The 16,398-nt window shown below is 46.8% G+C and overlaps 1 protein-coding gene across 4 annotated transcripts in view; it reads right to left on the bottom strand.

Moving 5' to 3' along the window:
- Positions 1-13,214, bottom strand: part of Acer2 (alkaline ceramidase 2) — a 38,346-nt gene extending 25,132 nt beyond the window's left edge. The window contains exon 1 of one of the 4 annotated variants that reach the window (XM_038334038.1): positions 12,980-13,214. In XM_038334038.1, the coding sequence (XP_038189966.1) occupies positions 12,980-13,087 (108 nt within the window). In that variant the 5' untranslated portion in view covers positions 13,088-13,214. Of the gene's footprint in view, positions 1-1,847; positions 1,901-4,676; positions 4,936-12,297; positions 12,343-12,979 lie in introns of those variants that run through there. The other 3 variants (XM_038334039.1, XM_038334041.1, XM_038334040.1) reach the window with 3 other exon arrangements.
- Positions 13,215-16,398: the final 3,184 nt, after the last annotated feature.

The following is a 16,398-nucleotide window of genomic DNA, read 5'->3' on the forward strand; positions in this document are numbered from 1 at the left end:
ATAAGTAAATAAATAAATAAACCAGGGACTGGAGAGATGGCTCAGCAATTGAAAGCACAGGCTTTCAGACAACCTGGGTTTGATCCCCAGAACCCATGTTGGGGTTCACAACCTTCACTCCAGCTCCAGGGGATCTGATGCCCTCTCCTGGCCTCCACAGACAATATACATGTGTAATGCTCAGACAGACATACGAGCAAAAACACCCATACATATAAGATAAAATAAATAAATCTTAATAAAAAAGAAAAAACAATATTAATAAAAATGGTGATGAAGTATTGTGCATCCTTTGGTTCACACCTAGGCTTTTAAACCCAGTGAAAATTTCACACATATAGCAAGTCTCAGTTTGGGATAGTCACATCTCCCTGTGCTCAGAAGACAGACTGTAAAACACAGTTCCACAACCTCACTCTAAGTCTGAAGAGCTGGAAAATACATCTCAGTAAGATGCTTGCCTGGCATTTGTGAGGCCCTGGCTTAAATCAACAGAATCACCACCACCACTATCACCACCATCCCTGAATCCCCCCCCCCCCAAAAAAAAAAAAACAGGAGGAAGGGGAGGGGGAGCTGGAGGATGGGAAGACAGAAAGAAAAGGGCAGGAGGCAGCAGCTGAGAGACAATGCCCTCACCAGAGTACAATTGACTGACTCTTCTGTCTTGTGTCTGCAGCCTGTAGAACTAACTGTGAGAACCTTCTGATGTACAAACGACTGGGTTTAAAATATTTCCTATAGGAGCAGGACCAGATTTGGTACTGGTGGCTTGGTAATTTTACATTCAATAGCAGGCTTTTGAGGCTTTTTGCTTTGTCTTACACTCCTACCAGCCGGGTACAAGGGCTCTGATTCTCAGTGAGACATAGTATACCCTGCTGTTTGTTTCTAAAGCAAGGCCATTCTTAGAAAGTATACAATAGTAAAGACATTCAGCTTGCTTTTCCTTTCTTTCTTTCTTTCTTTCTTTCTTCCTTCCTTCCTTCCTTCCTTCCTTCCTTCCTTTCTTTCTTTCTTCCCTTCTCTCCTTTTTAATTTATTTATTTTTATCTCATGTGTATTAGTGTTTTGCCTGCACATGTCTTATGAAGGTCTTGGATCCCCTGGAGTTACCAACAGTTGTCAGCTGTCACATGGGTGCTGGGAATTGAACTGGGTCCTCTGGAAGAGCAGCCAGTGCTCTCAATCACTGAGCCATCTCTCCAGCTTGACATTCAGTTCCTAAGCATCATCTCCAGTTGCTGAATGAGGAGCCCTCGGTCCTGGCCCGTGCAGGCAGAATGTAAAGATAACATCTAAGTCTAAATAGGCTTTAGCCCAAAGGTGAGGTGGGAGGAACACATCGCAAAAGACTTTAAAAAACAAAACAAGTGACTCAGCAGTTAAGAACACGTGTTGTTCCTACAGAGACCAGGGTTCGCAGCACCCACATTACATGGTTCTTACAGATGCCTGGAACTCCAGCTCTAGGGAATACCACGTCTCTGACCTCAGAAGGCACTACACTCACACACACACACACACACACACACACACACACACACCACACATTCACACACACACACACACCACATACACACCACACACACACCAAAGAATAATAAAAAGAAGCCAAGAGAGACTGCTCAGGGGTTAAGAGCACTTGCTGCTTTTATGGAGGATCCAGGTTTAGCTCCCAGAAGCCACGTGACCGTTCACAACTGCCCTCCAGCTCCAGGTGATCCAAAAACTCTCCTCTGACTTCCTCAAGCGCTAGACATGTGGACATACACACATGGAAACAAAACAGTCACACATATGACATAGAACAAATAAATCTTCAAAAAACAGTAATAAAAACATACCTTTTTTGCTTGTTTGTATGTTTTTTTAAGACAAGGTTTCTCTGTATAACAGCCTTGCTATCCTAGAGCTTGCTTTGTAGACCAGGCTGGCCTTGAACTCACAGAGATCCACCAGCCTCTGCTGCCCAAGTGCTGGGATTAAAGGCGTGTGCCACTGGGATAGACTGAATGTAATTGACCCCCATAATCTCATAGGAAGAGGCACTATTAGGAGGTGTGGCTTTTTTTGGAGTGGGTATGGCCTCGTTGGAGGACCTGTATCACTGCAGGGGTGGGCTTTAAGATTTCCTATGCTCAGGATACCGCCCAGTCAACTTCCTGTTACCTACAAGATGTAAGACTCTCAGCTACTCCAGCATCACATCTGCATGTGATCTGCAGCCATGCACCCCATCATGATGATAAAAGACTGAGCCTCTGAAACTGTAAGCGAGCCACCCCAATTAAAATTATTTTAGGAGTTGCCATGGTCAGCCGGGTGGTAGTGGTGTATGTCTTTAATCCTAGTACTTGGGAAGCAGAGGCAGTCGTATCTCTGTGAACTGCAGACCAGCCTGGTCTACAAGAGCTAGTTCCAGGACAGGCTCCAAAACTACAGAGAAACCCTGTCTCGAAGAAAAAAAAAAGTTGTCATGGTCATGGTGTTTCTTCTCTGAAAAAGTAAAAAGAACTAGACCTGGTTGCTCATGGCTATAATCCCAGCTATTCTGGAGGTGAGGCAGGAGGTTCCCAAATTCAAGTTAAAGGCCTTCCTCTGGTACAGCTTGAATTAACAGCCAGCCTGGGCAACTTAGTGAGACTGTGTCTCAAAATTTAAAAACCCAAAGAGCAAGGCTGGCAAGATGGCTCGCTTGCCCCTGAACCTGACAATCAGAGTTCAGTTTCACCCACCAGGTGAAAGGGGAGAACCAGCTCCCTTCAGTAATCCTCAGGCCTCCACCTATGTGCTACAGTAGGTAAGCATCCACACACATACACACTCACTAAATGAAATAAATGAAAATAAATAACTAACAATAGACCTGGGGATATAGCTCAGTTATTGAACACTCCCCAGCATGTGTGGGGCCCTGGGTTCAATCCTTAGTACTGCCAGAAAGATTCAGGGATAAGTAGACAGGGTAAGTCTTAGGGTTTCTTTTGCTGTGAAAAAGACCATGACCAAAGCAACCAGGAGAGGAAAGGGGTTATGTCGTCTTAGACTTCCAGATAACTGTCCATCACTGAAGGAGGTCAGGGTATGAACACAGCAGGGCAGGAACTGGTACAGAGGCCTCGCACACAAGTTACTTGCTTTCTTAGACCACCCAGAACCACCAGTCCAAGGTGTGGCCCCACCCACAAGGGGCTGGGCCCTCTCCATCAATCACTGATTAAGAAAATGCACTACAGATTTGCCTACAAACCGATCTCATGGAGACATTTTCTCAGTGGAGAGTCCCACTTCCCAAATGACTCTAGCTTTTTTCAGGTCGACAAAAAACTAGACAGCACGGTAAGTAAAGACGAAAACTCAAAGACACGGGCACGAGGGTTTCCAAAAGAAAGGTGCGACCGCCCCTGTTGGCTAAGCCAGAAAGGTGACTTAGGCGCTGGCACAAAGGAGCCGCGGGGATACCTGTACTTGGATCCAGACTGCAGAGCAGAAGGGCTTACCCCCAGACCTCAGAAGCCATGCCGGTCACATCCCAATAAAATGTGTTGCGGCAGGGGCTGGGGAGATGGCTTAGTCGGTGAAGTGCTTGCCACACGAGCATGAGGACTTAAGTCCGGACACCCAGCTCTCCAAACCCATGCAAAAAGCTGCCTTGGATGCTTTAATGCGAGCGAATGCAGGGGAGGTAGAGACAAGGGGGTTTTTCAGGCTCGCTTACCAGGGAGTGTAGCCAAATCCAGTTCCCAACAGAGACCACATCACAAACAATAAAGGAGAAAGGGATTAAGGGCAACAGCCAACTTCAAACTCTGGCTTCCATACACAAGTAAACACATTTGTTCATGCACAAATGCCACTCACACATACAGAGAGAGAGGGGGGAAAAAGTGTTAGCAAAACCCAGAACTTAGGCACCCCTTGGAGGTGATACGGTCTTTGGAAAGGAAACAAAGAATGGGAAAGAAAAGAGGATAATAAGACGAGAGAACAGAATCTTTATGTGTGATTGATGACCTTGAATGAAACTGAATAAATGTTCTCAGTGGTCCCAGAACCAATTCTCATTTATAAGAAGCAATTTTCATTTATAAGAAACAAGTGAACTGGGCGGTGGTAGCCCACAGTTTTGATCCCAGCACTGAGGAGGCAGAGGTGCTCAGATCTTTGCTGAGTTCAAGAACAGGCTACAGAGCAAGTTCCAGGACAACTAGGGATACACAGAGAAACCCTGTCTCAAAGAAAGAAAGAAAGAAAGAGAGAGAGAGAGAGAGAGAGAGAGAGAGAGAGAGAGGGAAGAAGGAGGGAGAAGTAGATGTAGATGAGGCACAGAAGAGACAACGTCTCAGTGGTTACCCAGAGTTCCATTTCCAGCTCGCTGCTCACAACGCTCTGAAACTCCATCTCCAAGGGCTCTAACACCCTCTTCTGACTTCCATGAGCACAAGGCACGCATGTGGTACACAAATATAAGTGCGGGCAAAATACCAGACACATAATTTTTGAAATTGTATAAAGAATAACTTTAAAAAAACATGATATTTAAAAAGAAAAAGAAGTCAGGGCTAGGGCTATAGCTCAGTGGTACAGCACTACCCTAGCATGCAGGAGGCCCTGGGTTCAATCCCCAATGCCTGGGGGAAAAAAAGACTGACGTGGAATGGGGCTTACCTTACCTACTGCATACACACAGGTTTCCGTTCATGCTATGAGCACAGCTTCTCGCTTCTAGTGAGGCTGGAGAGATGACTTGGTGACTATGAGCACTGGCTGCTCTTCCAGAGGTCTTGAGTTCAATTCCAAGCAACCACATGGTGGCTCACGACCATTTATAGTAAGATTTAATGCCCTCATCCAACATGAAGGTGCGCATGCAGATAGAGCACTCATATACATAAAATTTTTTAAAGAAAGACCATAGGGCCCTTCCAAAGCCATCCCTTGCTTTAAGGGGCTATGAAGACCCAGAAGGTTCCTCTCACTGCTACTCCCAGGTTTCTCCTCCAACTGGGCCGCTCACACCCGGACTTCCACGTTTTCCTTCCCTAAGAACAGTGAAGGCCATCACACTGTGCTCACACCCCCATCACATGATTTAAACTTGAGTTTCATTCAGCAGGGAAAAAAAGTAGATGAAATGGGAGGTGAAGGGGGAGCAGAGAGAGAGCAGGAATAGAAACATCGAATTGCGGCTTAATCATTTTCCCTCATGTTCATGGGCAAGCACTCTCTCTCTCTCAGAAACATCTTAAGAGTTAAAAGCTCCTTTCTACCCTTCTCCCCGGAAAGAAGTCCTGCTCTGGATGCAAACCCTCCATCTGCTTCTTTGAATCACGAGAAGGAGAGCAGACGGGTCCCACACTGCAGCACCATCGTTCTGAGAAACTTTTCATCTTAGTGAACGTGGATTTGCTGACTGCTCTTCGTGACCGCAGAGAGCAAAAGGGTTTCGGTGCTGTGGCTTTGTCTTGTGTACTCATCTTTTCAGGGGAAAGAGCACCAATTTAGAGTCTCCTTTACAACGCTGGGAAATATAATACACTTGGGGGTGTGCCTGCTTGTCTGTAGTAGGAGCTCAGGTTGGTCTTAAACACACTAGGTAGCCAAGGACAACCTTAAACTCCTGATGGTCCGCCTCTACCTACCGAGTACGCAAGACTGGTGTGCACGACATGGCCTGCTCTGCCACGCATCCTGACTTTCACTCCTGTGTGCCTCTGTCCCCTGAAGGCCTAGCAATACCTCTTGCTGTAGCCAAGGACGACTATGCTTGGCAAGCAGTCCATTACATGGCTCCACAGATTCATATTACCACAAGTAAGGCACATGCCTGTCACACACGAATGTCTTCATATGCTTTTCACGAGGGCACGGGGTCATTTACTGCACCTGCAGTAAAATCACGACACCTCAACATTATTACTTATTAGTGATTGTATTTTCTAAATACAATAATGCAATACAATTTGAGAAGGATCTCACAGGGTAGCCCAGGCTGGTCTCAAACCATCCCAAGCAGCTGCTTCAGCCTTTCAAATACTGGGACTACAGCCTTTTCCACCACTGCGTGTTATTTTTAAGGTCACATATAAACACTGTTCTGATCATGCTCCCTACTAAGACTAAAATCACATTTTTTGAAAACTACTTAACAGCCTACCTACCAAGGCCCGCTGGTTGCCACTATTCCTTTAAAAGGCACCGATATATGAGGAGGAAAAGCCTAAATTAGAGGGTGACCGTTCTCAAAACAAAAAGAGGAAGGAATACCAAAATAAATACGGAAAGACAAATGAGTTATGGCTAAAGACAGACTCTGTGGCTCCATCTCTACTGAGAAACAAGCTCTCATTCAAAACAATGAGGGTCTCTAAAGTTGTACGATAGTTCAGCTGGAGGGAGATTGTTTTAAGGTCATTGCTGCGTTATCCCTTGAAGAATTGGTTTGTTCCTTGTCCACAAACTTTTATTTTTAACTAAGGAAAACTACAACTTCAAAATGCATCAATGGTTTCCTTTAAGAGTTTCTTACTCTGTGGATTCCTATCTAGCATTTGTTCCAAAGTCATCTCACAGACACACTGTGTTCTCGTTCTGATGCATTGGAGCAAGCCTTGCCCACAGAAGAGGGGAGTGCAAAGGCATGGGCAGGGCGCTTGCGGAGCATAGGTTCGAGAGCAGCCTTGGACTCGCACCCTGGCTAAGTGTACTGTCTGCGCCTCCTGTTTGTCTGCAGAGTCCTAGGCCTCACTGCACTGTCCCAGTCCTGCCTATTGGGTGGCCTGTGGTTTGCCAGGGACTCGGGGGGGGGGGGGGGGGGCTCCCAAAGCACAGGACTTCCAGATGCAAAAGTCAAGAAAAGTGGACAAGAGAGGTGCTTGCTGCCACACACAAGGACCTGAGTTCTATCCTAAACCCAAATGATAGAAGGAAAGAACTGACTCCCACAAGTTCCTGTGCCTTCCATATGTATACAACCACACACGCACACCACATACACACCTTAATAAATAGGGCTAGAGATCTAGCTCAGCAGCTAAGAGTGCTCAGAGGACTCAAATTAAGGTCCCAGCACCACAAAGCAGATCACAAACTTGGTAACTCCAGTTCCAGGGGGGATCTGATGCCCTCTTTTGGCCTCCATGATTACTACATGTACATGGTATACATATATATATACATACATACATACATACATACATAGAAGCAAGCATTCATACACATAAAATAAAATATAAAGAAATTAAAATAAGTAAGCAAAAATGCTTTTAAAATTACTTAAAATTATCAAGCAAAAAAATTAGAATCAGTTTGGTCCCCCTACTCAGATGCCTGCTTGCAACCCCTCTCCCAGCCCCACAACACACATCCGCATGCAGTGTGCTAACAACACCTCAGCAATGTGTATGTGCCACTATTAAGAGCCCCAAAGCCCAGAGACTATTTCCAGTTCTGGTTCCTGGGACAGGTACACGGCAATAAATGCTTAGTCAGGCCACCAGCCAGGATTTTGTCCAACAGAGAGGGGGTCCCAGACTTGGACCCATAAAGGAAGCTTTCCTTGTTGTGATTGTTGGGTACAGAGGAGGAGGTGAGAAGCCAGGTGCTAATATCAAGCACGTATTTCACTTTTTTTCAGTACCTGTTTATTTCTGTTTCCCTAGGCACTGGTCAGCAAGAGAGCCTTCAAAGGGCACACCCAGTGGTCCCAGAGCAGACTCCACTTTTATCCAAAGCAGCCCATGTGGCAGGAGCCCCCAAAGGTGCTCCTGACTCACACCTGGAAGCCCAGCACTTGGATGCTGGGACAGGATTTCTGTGAGTTCAAGTTCAGCCTGGGTTACAGAGTGCGTTCTAGGCGGCATGGGGCTATACCATAAGACTCTGTATTAAAAACCAAACCAAACAAACCCATATCATTCATCCAGTGAGAGTTGCATATAGGAAAAAAACAGTATCCTGGGTGAACAAGGGAAGGGAAAGAGTGGGTTCTTTTTGTTTTATTTTTGAAACAGTGTGGCCCTGGCTAGCCTGCAAACTTGCTATTTAGACCAGGTTAGCCTGGCTAACCTACCTCTGCCTACCTCTGCCTCCTGAGTGCTATGATTGAAGGTGTGCACGTCCACATCAGGTTTAAGTGATGAATCTTGGAAGAGATGCTGGTGTTTCTCGGAAGCCAAGGATGGGTGATAAGAGGACAGAGGCAGCAGGCAAACAGAGGAGGAAGCTGTGTACGCTCTCTGGCAGGCCATTGGGTAATAACAGTCATCAGCATTTACAGTGAATCTTTTCAAGCCAGGCATGACTACTTATGCCTGCAATTCCAGCACTTAGCAGGTAGAGGCAAGAAACCAGAAATTTAATGCCATCCTTGGCTACATAGGGAGTTTTAACTCAACCGCTACACAAGATCATGTGTGTGTGTTTCTTTTAAATAACAAAGTAAATGAATACGAAATAAAGTGAACACATTTATCTGGGCAAGTGTCACATGCTTGCAATCCCAGTACTTTAGAGGCCGAGGAAGATCTCTGGAGTTTTAGGTCAATATGTTTTACACTAGAAGGTTCCAGGCCAGTCAGGACGAATGATAAAACTGTTTCTCAAAAGAAAGACAGAAACAAGCAAGCAAACAACAATGAACACTTTCAGCACAGCCGTTCTCCGATGAGAATTCATACTTGTGAAGCACATCTATGTGGGCCAGGCATAAAACTCAGAGGTAGAACTCTTGTCTAGCATGCCCAAGGCCTTAGGTTTGATCCTCAGTGATGAAAAGAAGAAAAAAAATACTATATCCAGATGCGTTTATGTGGACGTCCTCTGTATTCCTCTTCAAAAGCCAAAATGAAAACAATAAAGCATCAAGAAGGAGTTAAGTGGCCAAGTGAGCCGTGGCCAATCGGTTCCAGCGCGCAGGAGAAGAGGAAGGCGGTTCTGTGCAGCCAGTGTGACTGCTGGGAGCACAAAGGTCCTCGCACTCACAGATAAGCACTAGGGAAACCGGGAATGTTAAACATACAGGCCTGCGTCTTCTGCAGAGGAGATGTATAACCTGTTCTCTACCCAGAAGGCTAGGCATGGAGGTGGCTAACAGCCTAGCTAATCCCTGTGCTATCTGTATGGCCGGGGTATCCCCCAAGCTCCCACAACTAGGTCTAGAGATAGCTAATTGCCCAGGTGACCTCTGTGCTGTCTACATGACCAAGGCCACACCAGATCCTCCCCAAGGCCCTTAAGACAATATCTGTAGCCTACCTATAGAACCCACCTCAGAGAAGGAGTGACAATGTACTTTGAGAAGAGCTTCTATGTAATTGTGCCTCCTTGTGCATACGGGATTGTGTTACACCAGGAAACTTTTTTCCAAATTGTACCATATGGAGTCTTTATCCTGCCAGCCAGCTCCCAAATAATGACATGGAGACTTCTTAGCTATTACAAAAGCTAGGCCTTAGCTTAGGCTTGCTTCTAACTAGCTCTTCTAACTTAAATTAACCCATTTCTATTCATCTATGTGCTGCTACATGGCTCATGACTTTTACCCTCTCCTCCTGCATGTCCTGCTTCCTCTGTACCCAGCAGATGATTCTGCCTTTCTTCTTCCCTGAAACCTCTCGATCCACAGAAGTCTCGCCTAACCTCCTCCTGCCTAGCTACTGGCCATTCAGCTCTTTATTAAGCCAATCACAGCGACACATCTTCACACAGTATAAAGGAATATTTGGAAATGCAACATAGGTATCTAAAGTTAAGCACTGATTAAACAATACACATATATACTATGTGCATATATATAAGATATATATGTATATATATTAGATGCTTACAGAAGCACTTACATTTACAAGAGAGCTGTTGCAGAGTCAAAAGGGTTAAGTTCTTACTCCATCTCTGCCATTTTCTTGACTTCAGCAAGTGATATAAACTAAACGGGCCCTGATTTTCCTCCTTTATCTAAGGAATCCATCGCACATATCGTTTGTGGTGATGGCAGAGTACCTGACAGAGTCACAGCACACAACAAACAACTAACTGTGACCAGTAGCGACTGAAGTCATATTAGCCACCATTACCATCTAAGACTCGTTAAAACATTCTAGATCCCTCTCCCAGTATTCTCCTTAATTGTCAATTCTTTTAATTTTTCTCAACTCCTTTAACTTTTTCTCAACATTGGTACTAATTATCAGTTTTGTGCAAAATAATTAAGCTAGGCACAATGACACACACCTGAAATCCCAGCATTCTCGGGCCAGAGGCAAGAGGATCTTGGTGCATTTGAGGACAATACAGGCTACATAATATGGGCTTCACAGTGAGTTCAGGTCCAGCCTGGGTTACATAGAGAGGCTCTGTCTTAAAACAAAACAAAGAGATGAGCAAGGTGGCACATGCCTTTCATCTTAGAGCTCTGGAGGCAGCGGCAGGCAGATCTTTATGAATGTGAAGCCAGTCTGGTCTACACAGTGAGATCCAGGCCAGTCAGAGCAACATGGTGAGACCCTGTCTCAAAACAAATAAACAGGGCTGGAAAGAAGGCTCATTAGTTAAGAGTGACCTTCCAGAGGACCTGGGTTCAATTCCCATTACCCACATGCTGTCTGTAACTCTAGTTCCAGGGGATCTGACCTCACCTAGACATACATGCAGGCAAAATACCAAAGGCTTATAAAATAAAAATAAAAATAAACACACAAATAAACAAATGCATAGCCGGGTGGTGGTGGTGCACGCCTTTAATCCCAGAACTCGGGAGGCAGAGGCAGGCGGATCTCTGAGTTCGAGGCCAACCTGGTCTACAAGAGCTAGTTCCAGGACAGGCTCTAGAAACTACAGGGAAACCCTGTCTCGAAAAACCAAAAAAAAAAAAAAAAGTATAACAAGGTCTCCTGCTTTATTATGAGGACCTTAGGAGATGTTTATCACCAACAATTCATTGGTATTCCCCATGCATGAGAAGAAAGGGTTCAGGAAAGTCCTGTGGTAGCATTAGCACACTGGCAGAGCCACGGTGAGAAGGAAAAATTTTTTTTGGTGGGCGGAGCTTACATATAACAACCAGCTATTTCTCTGCAACCTCCCACATCCCCCCCAAAAAGTGTGGTGGTTTATTAATCCCAAAGAAAAAGCTTGTCCGGCAGATGGGCTAGATTAAGGAGCCACAAACACTGCAGCTCTTTCCTAAAACAGAGTTTGCGCCTCTCTGTATACAGCTCCCATGAGGTTAGACTGATAAGAAAAAAGCAGCCAGGTGCACGGGCTACTTGAGAAACCGAGATGAGGGTCTCCGGTTTAATTCCAGTCTGTGCTATACAGGAAGACCCTTGCCAGAGAGAGACTAAGAGGAGGGGGCAGGAGAGGAGGGAAGCAAAGGGAAGGAAGAAGAAAAGGGAAGGCAGGTCACATCTCCCCCTCCTCCAGCACTGGGGGGGGGTGTTCAAGCCTGGCACAGAGCAGCTATGCAAGAGCCTTGGGGGGGGGGGACCTAATGACAGGGCTGACTCCCTCTGCAGATCTCACACCTCACAGGGAACTGCCACGGTGGGTGTGCAAGAGCCTGACACCAATCTGTCATTCCTTCAACTCTGGTGAAATCTTTAGTATTTCTCAGCAATTTCCCACTTGTTACGGCTGGTGTTTCTCCTGCTCCAGCCCTTTGGTTGGTGCCTGTATGTACCTGAGAGCAGCGTGCTTCTCACCAGGTTGTATAATAGGAAAAAGGTGGCTGCTTCCACTAACTAGATCTTTCCCTATGTCTCTGAATGCCAAAAATCTGGTTTCCTTGAGCAACCAACCTGGCCATATAAAAAGGAGAGATGCTGATGTGGAGGACAACCATGTATGCTAGCACTGAGGGGAAGCAAGTGGAGAATTCTGGGTTGTAGCCCCAGACACACCAGCATGTGGGTATGGCAGCTCTCTCCTCAATAGCCTAGTCTTTTCGCCATGGGAATAAAAGAGCAATACAAACAAAAACGGGGTGGGGGAGGAGATCAAAATTAAAGGATGGGGAATAAAAGAGACCAGAGATCTCCCCAGGCAACTCTTGCTGAGGACATTCTTTCCAGAAATCCAAGAGGGGGAAAAATCCTAAATAACAATCTCAAACTCACAATGACTCAAACCAGGAGTTCCTGTTTTCTGTGTCTGAACAGCAAGAAAAGATAAGCCAGCAAAATGACCATGCAAAGTCACGTTGGATACTAGAGTCCCGAGCGACGGGCACAGGGAAAAAGCAGGGACATTTCCTCTCCTAGGCACAACCCTTCCCTCCCACAAAGACCAAAATCCTACCAAGGATTCTGTAAATTTCCGCTTGTCCATATCCAGGGACGTAGGCAAGTTCAGAAAACCCACCCGTTATTACTCCCAAATTTCACTGTCACCACCAGGAGCTGGCTCAAAATTGGACTCTAAAAGCAACAATAAAAAGAACTCAGAGTAATTAACTTGATTCTGGACAGAAATAATTCGATCGACATTATCATAGTTTAGTGGAAAGGGCAGGCCGACTTGTGGGAGTGGGCCCAGTCCCTGAACGTGCCCCGGGCTCCACTCTCCCAATGCGCCCAAAGCAGGTACTCAGCGCAAAAACGCACAATGAGATCCAGGTGCGTCACACCACAAAGATCCTAGGCAGGGAGGAAGGGAGCTGCCCTGTGGGTTCACATCCCCAACTGACCCAAACTGGAAGAATGGGTTGACGCGGACCCCTGGCTCCCGGACCATGGGACTCAAACAAGACAATAGAGCCATCAGAAGAAATGACAGGAAGAGCTGGTGGAGCCCAGATGCCCTGGATAGGGACCGGGGAGGCGTGCAGAAATAGAGCTGGGAGCAGTCACGGGAGAAGGGGGCGTGGAGTGACTCCTGCCTCGGACATCCACGGTCACCCACTGCCCGCTTCCAGGCACCGCAGCCACGGGGACAGCTCCCTCCCTCCGCCCGCCTACCCTCCCGCTCCCGCGTCCCGCACCGTGTTGTAGAACTCGGCGATGGCAGGCACGATGGTGTAGTTGTCCTCGCACCAATCCACCTCGGAGCTGCCAGCCCGCAGGTGGTCCCACCAGTGCGGGTCGCCCATGGCCGCTCTGGAGCATCGAAGCAGCTTCTTCGCCGCGGCGACCGGTCAGAGCGGCTGAGGGGACACCCTGTGCGTCTGCTGCTTTATGCGGTGCGGGACAGCCTCTGGATGAGACGCCTCCCCGCGGGCCTCCCTCGCCGGGCTGCTCCGGCCGGCCACCGCCGCTGCAGACCCGCCCCGGCCCCGCCCCTGGGAGTCCCGGAGCATGACAGCCACGCCCACTCGGGGCGGGACCTGACGTGAGAGGGGCCCGAAAGGGCGGGGGTGGAAAAGCGGGGCTGTACCCACTGGCTCTCCAGTTCCACGCTGATGGCAAAGGCCTTTAGAGTCGCTCTTGTCCGCTTGCGTCCAGGTTGTGTAAAGAACGCCAGAGCTGCCCACCCCACCCCCCGCGCCCCGTAAAAATGTAAAATATGGAGAAACACAAGAACCTCAGAACCACTTTGGAGTCCTTGGGAGTTCGCAGCAAGCTGCTTCACTGCGCTTGGGACTCAGGTTCTCACGCTTAAAGAAGGCTCTTGTTCCGCTCTACCAGAAAGCGACTCGCTATTGTCGCTGGGGCAAAAGATCCTCCAAGCTGTAGCAACAGGTTCTCTGGACTCTTCCAAGCAGCCTGGGCCACCCACTCCCCAGGGGGTCGTTTCTGCAGTACTAAGTGTGACCATACCCATCTTTAGTCGTTTATGAGGAACGTAGGCTTGGGGAAAGCCTTCAGCCATCCCAACCCACAGAGGATGCAGTATAGCAGGTAAGAACACACAAGTGCAGAACATGATACACACATAGTACTGTAGTACACACAGTTATATGTGCCGGGCGCTTTTGAGAAGAGTAGTCCATATGTCTCCCATTAGGTGACCCAGGCAGGTTTCTCGCGAAGTGGGTTGTATTAATAACCCCCTTTCTGCCAGTGTGTTAGATCTAATCGAGTTCAGGCCGGATGACCTTCGATGGGCTCATAAAGACTTTGCGACTGTGATTACTCTGTAGTTTCTAAATACAAGCCAGATGGTTCCTAAGATCTTGGAGAAACCCATTTTATTCCTTTCGGTGACAGCTTAGGACCTTCTTCTTGGGAAGTTCCAGGTAAGGACAGTGGCAGACACCCTGGACAGCAAACTACACTGATTGCCATTTCCTTGCTCAGACGGGCCTGCCTTCTCTCCTGACTGGAGCACCTGTAAGCTGTGTGTTAATGTCTGTCTTCCACACACACCCACACAGCCATTCCCATCTCCGTGGCAGGCAGAAACTGCGGGTCTCCACCAGGAAACCCGACTTTATTTCCTAGGGACCAGACCATTCCTTGTGTCTTTATTATCCAACCTTCTGTCCCTTGTTCCTTTTCCAGAGCCAGTTCCACTGTCTCCTGAAACCCAAGAAGGAGAGCATACACAATAGCCTTCTTCTAGGGTCAGTTATGGGCTAGCAAGTGTGAGCAGGCCAGAGCCACAAAAGAAAAAATGTGCTGTTAATGTCTCCCTGTCAAATACCAAACACCAACAGTCCAGCAACAGAACTGCTTGCTCGAGTGATCATGTTTTATTCTTCCCAATAGCTTAGGTGAAAATAAATTGGGTGTGGTAACACATGCTTGTTACCCCCCAAAGAAAGACCACACACATCCATCTATTCTAACAATATAAAACACGGTTATTATATGTGCCAGTTTCTCTCAAATTGTGATCCTCAAAGTCAAAATGTTTCCTGTTAATGCTGTAGCATTATCTACAGTTTGCAATATTTTTGTTTCTATTTTTTTGAGACGGTCTCATGTAGCCCCAGCTGGCCTCCAAAGTGCTGGGATTTCAGGCATGTACCACCTTCTGGTTTTTAAAAATACTCATATGCATTGTTGTAGACAGAAGTTTCTGTCCCGCCCGGTCCCACAGCCATGCAGTCCCAAATAAACACACAGAGACTTATATTAGTTATAAACTGTTTGGCCTATTGTTCAGGCTTATTACTCACTATCTCTTACAACTTAAATTAATCCATAATTCTTGTCAATGTTTAGCCACGTGGCTTGGTACCTTTTCTCAGTAAGGCTTTCTTTTTTTTTTTTTTTTTTTTTTTTTTTTTTGGTTTTTCGAGACAGGGTTTCCCTGTAGTTTCTAGAGCCTGTCCTGGAACTAGCTCTTGTAGACCAGGCTGGCCTCAAACTCAGAGATCCGCCTGCCTCTGCCTCCCGAGTGCTGGGATTAAAGGCGTGCGCCACCACCACCCGGCTCAGTAAGGCTTTCTTATCTTGCATCCTCTACATCTAGATGACGACTGAGTCTCTTCCTTTCCTCCCAGTACTCTCCTAGTCTGGTTGTCCCACCTATACTTCCTAACTGGCTACTGACCAGTCAGCATTTTACCAAACCAATATGAGTGACAAATCTTTACAGTGTATAAGAGCATTATCCGGAGCCTGGTGTGGTGCATGCCTTTAATCCCAGCACTCTGGGAGGCAGAGGCAGGCGGATTGCTGTGAGTTCAAGGCCAGCCTGGTCTACAAGAGCTAGTTCCAGGACAGGCTCCAAAGCTACAGAGAAACCCTGCCTCAAAAAAAAAAAAAAAAAAAAAGATTTGTTGACAAGAGAAAAGCATAAAAGTTTTGTTAGCTTCACGTGTGCCTGGAGGTTATCACAAGAGAGTGAAGTCTGAAGAAATATTATTCTCAATTGAGAATATCAGTATCTCAAAGAATGATATTGGTATTTCTTAAACTAGAGCAATACTTTTTTTTTGAGACAAAGTCTGGCCGGCCTCGAGGCCTCGAACTCACAGAGATCTGCCTGCAGTGCTGGAATAAAAGGCATGAGCCACCATGCTCAGTCTAAGAGCCATAACTTTGTGAAGCGAGTGAACAATGGGCCTAGAGCAGTGATTCTCAACCTATGGGTCTCGACCCCTTGGGGGGGGGGTTCATGTATCACCTATCCTGTATAACAGATATCTATATTATGACTCATAACAGTGGCAAAATTATGAAGTAGCAACAAAAGTAATTTGTGGTTGGGGGTCACCACAGCATGAGGAACTGTATGAAGGGGTCGCAGCCTTGGGAAGGTTGAGAACCCCTGCTCTAGGGCTGCTGCTTAGAGGGATATGGGATGGAATGATGTGGGCACTGGTAGACGATGTGTCTTACACAAAGTGCATCTTTGAGTTCACGTCACTGGACTCGTGTGCTCTTAGCTATTTTCTAGTCTTTGTCTGTATAGAACATCTTTCTCCCACCAAAACTCTTTGTTTTTTGTGTCTGTGGTGCTGGGGATAGAATCCAGGGCCCCGAGCATGCTAGGTACACCCCCCACACACAC

The sequence above is a fragment of the Arvicola amphibius genome, chromosome 6 (genome assembly GCF_903992535.2).
Source record: "Arvicola amphibius chromosome 6, mArvAmp1.2, whole genome shotgun sequence".
Taxonomy (NCBI): Eukaryota; Metazoa; Chordata; class Mammalia; order Rodentia; family Cricetidae; genus Arvicola; species Arvicola amphibius.